Below are 8,477 nucleotides of genomic sequence, written 5' to 3'. Positions count from 1 at the left end.
ATACCTGGAATGGGTAGGTGATCTTGTGAGGAAAGTTTTGACAGGCTTTTTCTGCTGGAGGTTAGAAAAGTAAGAAGTGCCTTAATTGAAACCTTAGATCCTGGGGGGATTGTGGAGAGTATATTTTCTTTGGAAATGGGAGAATCTAGAATTATTTAAAAATCAGGGCTTATCAATAAAAGACAGGGATGAGGTGAAACATTTCCTTTCACAGGGTTGAGAGTCATTGGAATTCTCTTTGTGCAAAGTAGTGGAAGCAGAGTCCTTGAATATTTTTTAAGACAGAGATAGACTGATTCATTTTAAACAATGGGTTGAAAAGTTATCAAGGTTATGTAGGAATGTGGATTTAATGTCATAATTAGATTGGCCATGATCTTGTTGAATGGTGAGCATTCGAGAGCCTGAATGGTCTATTCCTACTACAATTTTGTATATAACACAGTTGATTCACAGTGATACTGTTTACTCCATATTTCTTACAGAGATTTTCTCCTTTTCCCTCTTGGTGATGACTTTTTCTAGACCTTTGGTTCAATGCATACCATTTTGTCTTCCACATGTACTTGTCTAAATGAAGGCTATTTGATATTGCAGGCAAGCATTTTGTTATAAAATACGGGTTTCTAGAGATGGTTTTAAGGTCTGCAATTCCACCAAAGGAATAGATGGGGTGCAGTTAACATGAGCTGGATCAGTGTACTTTCCTGAAATCCAAACTACATGCAGGGGTCTGGAGAGCTGGGAACTATTTAGCTGTCTGTATTATTGGTTCATAATGTTATGAGGCATTGATAAAATAACAGGCGCTAAGTATAAACATTAAGTTCATTGTGTTTTTAAGAGTTAATGTTCATCAGGAGATTCACCTCATGTTGATACCACGGTTCAATCTAAATCTCTTGCTATTCTTGGTAGACAGGAAGAAATTATCTCTGTCTTTGATTAGTTTGACAATTCAGTGACCTCCAGTAGTTTCACAGAATCAGAGTGAAGGTTAAAGGTTAACTGCATCAACAATTATGTACAAAGATATAAGTAGTTTTGCACAGCCTAGTGCAATCTGCACCATTTAAAAAATAGATTTGCATTTCAATACCACCATTTATGACCTCAGGGTGTCTGTAAGTGCTGTAAAACTGGTGAAGTCCCTTTTTTAGTATCGTTCACTGCAACCAACTGGAACACAGCAAGAGCCCACAAACAGCAATGTTATAATGACCATCATTGCTCTTTGGCGATAAGGGTAAAGGACGTTAACTCAGTGCACCAGGAAAACTCCCCCATTCTTCTTTGAAATAGTGGTATTGGGTCTTTTGTGACCACCTGATATACATAGCACGGTTTAATATTTTATCTGAAGGCTGGCGTCTCTGACAGTGCAGCATTCCCTCAGTACTGGCCTGGCTCCTCAACCAGGATTTGTTTTCTAGACACTGGTTTGTTTGTAAAGAATAGAGGTTGTTCCTCAATAATTGAGTCATGCAACACGAAAACAGATATTTCAGTCCAACCAGTCCATGCCGACCATAATCCCAAACTAAACTAGTACCAGCTGCCTGCGCTTGGCCCATTTCACTCCAAACATTTCTTATTCATGTACTTATGGAAATGTCTTTTAAATGTTGTAACTGTACTCGTATCCACCACTTCCTCTGGAAGTTCAAGCCACACACGAACCACTCTGTAAAAAAATTGCCCCAAATGTCTTTTTAAAATCTTTCTGCTCACACTTTAACATATGCCCCTTAGTCTTGAAATCTGCTATCTTAGGGAAAATACATCTGCCATTCACCTTATCTATACCCCTCGTTATTTTATAAACCTCTATAAGGTCACCTTTTGACTTCCTATGTTCCAGTGAAAGTAGTCCCAGCCTATCCTTATAACTCAAACCCTCCATTCCCAGCAACATCCTAGTAAATTTCTTCTGAACCCTCTCCAGTATTAGAATATCCTTCCTGTAACAGGGAGACCAGAATTGGACACAGAACTCCAGAATTGGCCTCACCAATGTTCTCTACAACCTCAACATCCCAACTTCTGTACTCAAAATGTCTGAGCAATGAAGGCAAGCATGCTCAATGCCTTCTTAACCACCCTATCTACATGTGATGCAAACTTCAAACAATTACGTACTTGAAACCTTAGGTCTCTCTGTTCTGCAACATTACCCAAAGCCCTATTTTTAATGTATAAATCTTGTCTTTGTTTTACTAAAATGCAGTACCTTGCATTCATCCTAATTAAACTCCATCTGTCACTCCTCAGCCCATTGACCTAATTGATCAAGATCTCTTTATGATCTCAGATAACCTTCTTCACTATCCCCTACAGCACCAATTTTGGTGCCATCTGCAAACTTACTAATCATGTTTTCTATATCCTCATTTAAATCATTTATATAAATGACAAACAAAAGCAGACCTAGCACTGACTGTGCGGAACACTGCTTCCAGTCCAAAAAACAACCCTCCGCCATCACTCCTGCCATTAAGCCAATTTTGTATCCAAATGGCAAGCTCACTCTGAATACCATGTGATCTAACTTTACTAATTAGACTACCATGTGGAACCCTGTTAAAGGCTTTATTTAAGTCCAAGTAAACAATGTGTAAATGATAAGAGATGATCTGTGTTATGCTCAGTCACTCATACCACAATGGTTACAGTATTCACAAGCAGTCTGTGGTCACTCAAAATAGTATGACTGTAAGATCACCCCAATTGTCATGGTGCCAATCTGCAATCAACTGCCTCTCCAACAATCTATTGGTGATAGTAGAATTTACCGGCCAGACTAACAAACTGACAAAGGACCCAAGTTCAATCTGACCTGAGTTAGTGTATTTCAATTTGGCTAGCAGTTGCACACTAATAGTTTTTAATGACCATCTGGGCAAGGGAGAGGAAAATCAGCCAGAAATTCTACAGAGTTTGTGGTTAAAAAGAGGATGTTTGGAAATGGGATGGAAATTAGATTATGTTCACCTGAATAGCCTCTGTTGATCAGCTAGTCAGCTAATACATTTAAGAATGATCACCCAGCCAATGCATCAAAGAACTTCTGGTATCCATGCGACTGTACTTTGGCAAGAACCTTGAGTGGGGGAGAAACTGGAAGTCAGGAACTTACTGCTTTCTTCTGTGCCTTCTCATTATATACATTTGTTTCTCAAGTACATCAAATGTCAAATGCAGGTGATGAACTCATTGTATCAGTATTGCCACCATGTAACAGGAACAAGAAATTTATTAATAAAGTTGACTCTAACACAGTTGTCACTGCTGGCTATTACTGACCTAAACAAACTTTGGGAAAGAACATCATTTTTGCATTTGGATCTCAAAGATAAAAAGAACATGATCTGGGCAAAATTTTTTTTATTTATGGTAATGCCATCTATACACTGTACATTCAGTCACTGTGTCCATTGCAAACTGTGGTTTTGCATTGCTATTTCATACATATCTCATCAAGTCCTTTATTTTACAATATTACTGGTGGAAAAGGCAGGGAGTGGAACGGTGAGAAAGGGGCGAGGGGGAAAAAGAAAGACATAGGTACACAGCACAATAGATAAATAGGCTGAACAAGTTCTTTGTTTAGGCATTTATAAACAAGAAAGCATACATTTATTATGACATAAAAAATAGTGCTAAAGAATGGAAATTAAGTTGCTTGTTTTAGCAGCAGCTTATATACGAAACAAAAATATAAATATGCTGAAATGCATAGGTAACACGACTGAGTCCTGCTGGTTGATGTGAAAGGAGAAAGCAGTAAAAAGCCCCAATTATAGTGTCATTCAAGATCAAATAATAATTATTCATGGATTTGAAAATTATTCCAAGGGTAAAAATCTGATGTGCTTTTTAAAAAGACAAGCCTTTAAGGTGCAGGAGGGGAATTATTAAAGAGAGATTGCTTAAACACCAATAAAAAGGCATGGTTTAAGGGTGCTTAGTGGGGTGGTGGTGGTGGTGGGGCGGGGGGGGGGGCGGTTGGTGGTTGTGGAAGGTGTGGGGGTGAGGAGGAATCATTTCAATAAGATTCCTAATGAACAATTACTGACTGCAGTAATTCAGGCAATAACACAATCAATTAACAAGACAACTATGACGTATTAAAGTTCAGAGAGAAAAAAATGTGGGTGAGCACAATATACACTTATAATACATAGCATAAAATGAAACCAAGTATTTACAGGTTTTATTTGTACATTGGCTAGCTTGTAGTGAAGCAGTTTAAAATGATTACTGGGTTTTTATGCCAATAGGTCCCCTTGAATAAAGGCTCAAGGCTTTTATTCAAAGCATGAGTTTAGTTTTGATGTCCATATAAAAAAAATCCCTTGTTACCAATTGGAAATAACTGGCATCAGTTGACCAAACAATAGCCAATGGAAATACTAAAGTTAAAACGGAGACTGCACCATAATAATAGATTATTGTATTAATGTGTGTTAAGGATTAAAATACTGCTTTACGTGTTAGGTATACATTATTTAAAAAAAATGACAATCCACGCACGTCACACACAAAGAACTACCCAGTATAAAAATAATAAAAAACTACCTTAACATAAAAATATGAAAAACACTATACTTTGCTGTTATTATTGTTGTAATCAACCCCTCTCTGCACTTTTCTCTCCTTTGCATGCAAAACTCTACAGGATTCATCAAAAAACTATATGAACAGAACTAGTTTCCATCAAGTAACTCTGGACATTATTGGTGCAAAAACCCAGCTGTAGTTAGCTGCCCCTTGGGTATAAAGCATTATTGCTGAAGAATGTTTTCATTTTAAAAACTTTTTTCTGACTTTTTTCCCCCCACAAGTTATTTGAAACCCTAAAGTAATGTGAATCGTCACAACTGACGGAACAATTAGCGGCTTACAAAAGAACACAACATAAAAGACATTTTGTCTGCTAGGAGAGTCAGTAACTGGTAATGTACTGCTTCTCCTTTTTTGCATTACCGTATCAAACAAGAAAAAGTCAATAAAACAGACTGCTTGAGACACCAGGAAAGAAGAGATAATGACATATAAGGCTGATTTTTTTTGCATATTATATAAACATAAAACCCTTAATATACAAGTTTTAATGCCCGTTAAAGAGTACTGTATGGTAGAAATATTGAACTCCATGCATATGAAAGATAATGAGTTTTCTCATTAAGAAAAAAAGCAGAAATATTCCACATAATTGCATAAATATGATTATGCTCCATTTGCATTGCACTCATAATGGGGGAAGTGTGTTTTTTTGTTAAAATTTTGTATTCACAAAAAAGTGAAGCTGGATCCCATTAAGTATTGGGATTGTCACTATCTGGGGTTACGCCCTGCAAAATGTTTGCAATATTCTTCCCATTTCCTCCAGATTTTTGATTTACATCAGACACATCCCACAATTCTTGAGCTGCCCTGACAACTCTCCCACTTAACCTAAATTCAAAAGATCCGCCTCTTAAATCTTACAGTAACAATGGTTATTATACTGGATTCATGCAGAATATCTTAAAATTTTTTAAACTTTAAAAATTCATTCCATGTGATAAATATTTTTTAGCCTTATTAATGAAACACAGCAGCGGGTGTCTTTTAAGTATTAAGAGAGAAAAACATATGAATGTAATTTATAAAGAATTACACTAATGTCAGATTACTAGATCTTATTGGGTCCTACATGGGCTTTGGAAAAAATGCAGCAGGTGCAGAACAAGTATTTGTAATTTTTTTTGTCTTTACCATTCCCACACACATCCTGCACAGTTCACAACTGTTTAGGTTGTCAAGAAAATTCTCGCTAAGGCAAATCAAGCTGAGTAGTTCAGTGTCCCACAGAACAGTAAGAAACAGATCTGACTTCATGCTATGATTCCTGATTTTGGTTGGGCTACTCAGAGTGGAGATGGTGGTCCATTAAAATCACAGCATGAGTCAATGTTGTACTGCCTTGATGACTGTGACACGTCTGTGTCCAGATTACATTCCTGTTTCGTCGTCAAGATGATGCAGCACAGTTCTGAGTTAGGAGATGGGAGGGAGAATGGTTAGACTTGGGGGGGGGGGGGTGGGTGTTGGGGGGGGGGGGGGGGGGGGAGTGAGGGGGGGTTTAAAATAAATAGATGAACAAGGAACGGAGGAACATGAAAAGTGCAGTAAGTAAACCAAAGATCTTGCTTCCTCTAAGATGCAATATCTGATATCTGGGAGACGAATTTGGGATTGAAACAGTTAATGCAACTGAAACAAGAAACAGCAAAGTGTAAAGAAAATTTTTTCCTTTGCAGTCACCATTTCCCTCCCAGAAAGTGAATTAAAATACAAACAAATTCTTCTTAGCTGTAAGAAGGATTTAACTATGAATTCAAATTTGTTCTGTGCAGAAGCTCTGACTGTGAATTTAATCCTATTGCAGTTTGTTGACAAGAGTGATGAATGCTCATATGAAAAAGCAAGTAGTCCTATAATTTTTAAGGGAGCACCATAAATATAACATTTTACAAGCAAGGTACCCAATTGATCCTGTATTCTGCAAATGTTAGTTCAGTGAACAGAGTGAAGCACCGAACAATACAAAGCAAAAATAAAAATAATAATAAGAAACTGAACTAAAAAAAACCAGTGAACCAATGAGCACTGTAAATACTGCGAACACAGAAAAGCAGCAGTTTCAGGAAGCTGCTTTTATTAAATTTACTGGTTGCAAAAACTTGTGTATTTTGGAATGGTGTTCTAATCATAATGAGTTATTCTGTCATTACATGTAATCTCAACAACTGTCCCACTTTTTTGTGATATTTACTCTCTTCCTCCATCCATTTTCTTCCTTTAACTGAAGTGTACTGGAATTAGGGTCACATTCTGAACATATCTATTTTTAATTTCTCTCAAACAATAACATAAACAGAGACAAAAAAACTTCCAAGTCTTTCTATAGAATGCTCTGTCAGTGGTAAGGCCAAGCGAGTTATAACATCCCCCCCACCTGAAAATAATCCAACTAAAGAAGAGGTAGGGTGGGAGAATGAATTGAGAGTCTCCATGAGTCATTTTTCTTTAGTTTAAAGGAAGGGGTTTGTAGTAATGTTATTTCATGGCTTCTCATCTGACTCATGGTGAAGTTCTCTAAATAAAGAAAAAAATGGAAAGTGGTGGGGAGCCACCAGTCTATACAATAGACAGTCCTGGGGAAACTGCACGTGAAATATCAAGGGAGAAATAAAAGTTTCATAACAACTGCACATAATTCAAACATGGTTTAAAATCAAGTCTTCTATTTTCAAAAGTTTTTTTTTTGTTTCTATATTTCAATAGCTTATTACAAAAGTAGAATCTGAAGAGTTCTGTAAATTAACCAGAGAAAGTACTATTGTCCCTCCCCGACCTTTTTTTTTGTTCTTCCTCCCTTTTAGTTTATTTGGTACTGTAGTTGTCCAGGAATCCTGTACGCCATGTGATGCGTTGTAGAGAAAAAGAAAAGAAATTTCAGAATAAGAATTCCTTGGTGCTGTCACTAACCGCAGTAAAATATCTCAGGAACGGCTGAGTATTTGATGTCTGGCAGGATGGCAGGCACACATTTTCTGTGCTGTGCTGTCTCGCTTAGGGAAGGATAGTTTCAGTGCGTGTCTGAAGTAACATTCTTTCTCCGAAAACAGTCAACTCTTGCATCCGCCGTGTGTATGTATGAATATGCAAACATACATTTACACACAAATATACAATTTTATGAATTCTCTTTTAAATTTCACTGTCTTTTGAAACCACCTTGCTGGTAGTGGAGTTGCTTGGTTTCAGCCAGAGTTGTTCCTGAAGCTCCTTCACCATTTTTTCCAAGTGTTCCCGTGCCTCTCGCTCCCGAAGGAGGTCTGCACGCAGCTGTTCCCGATCCGCCTCAGCATGTTGTAACTTGACCTGCAACTCTTCAATCTGAAAAAAAGTGAAATTGAACAAAATAAACCATGCTGATTCTGTGTAAATTGTACACATTCTATTCCATGAGGCAAGAGGCTACTTCATTAGCAAAAAGTGCATGATAGATGGGCATTGTATGACTGCAGAAACACTGACAGAGACACAAATAATGTTATTTATTTTATGTGATTGACTTCAGGAAATGGACCCTGTTCTAAGTGATAATTCTCAGTAAAGGACAACAGATCAAGAAGACTGCATGTTGATGATGAGCATGGTATAATACACAGATCTATCACCTGTCCTAATTTGTCAATTTCATCTCAAAGTAACAAATTTACTCAATTACTTAGCAAAGATAGAGTGTCTGGTATATAGTCTGATACCTGGTGGCTCAAGGAGCTGAATGGCTTGCTCTAGTTCCTAACATTCCTATGAAGTGACTGTTATGCATCAGGAAAATCACGTATGTGGCATTTTGGGAATAGCTGCAAAAATATGGTGCTGTGTTCAGCCCCTAGAACTCGATGTTCATAAGAGTTTTT

General features: G+C 37.3%; 1 protein-coding gene across 1 annotated transcript in view; it reads right to left on the bottom strand.

The window, feature by feature from the left end:
- Positions 1-3,366: 3,366 nt before the first annotated feature.
- Positions 3,367-8,477, bottom strand: part of skia (v-ski avian sarcoma viral oncogene homolog a) — a 177,990-nt gene continuing 172,879 nt past the window's right edge. Inside the window, exon 7 of the mRNA XM_048615088.1 lies at positions 3,367-7,947. Coding sequence (XP_048471045.1) covers positions 7,759-7,947 — 189 coding nt within the window. The 3' untranslated portion in view covers positions 3,367-7,758. The remainder of the gene's footprint in view (positions 7,948-8,477) is intronic.

Source organism: Rhincodon typus, chromosome 31 (assembly GCF_021869965.1).
Source record: "Rhincodon typus isolate 14 chromosome 31, sRhiTyp1.1, whole genome shotgun sequence".
NCBI classification, from domain to species: domain Eukaryota; kingdom Metazoa; phylum Chordata; class Chondrichthyes; order Orectolobiformes; family Rhincodontidae; genus Rhincodon; species Rhincodon typus.
Note: the sequence above shows the minus strand (reverse complement) of the source record. Positions and strands in the feature narration are given on the sequence as shown.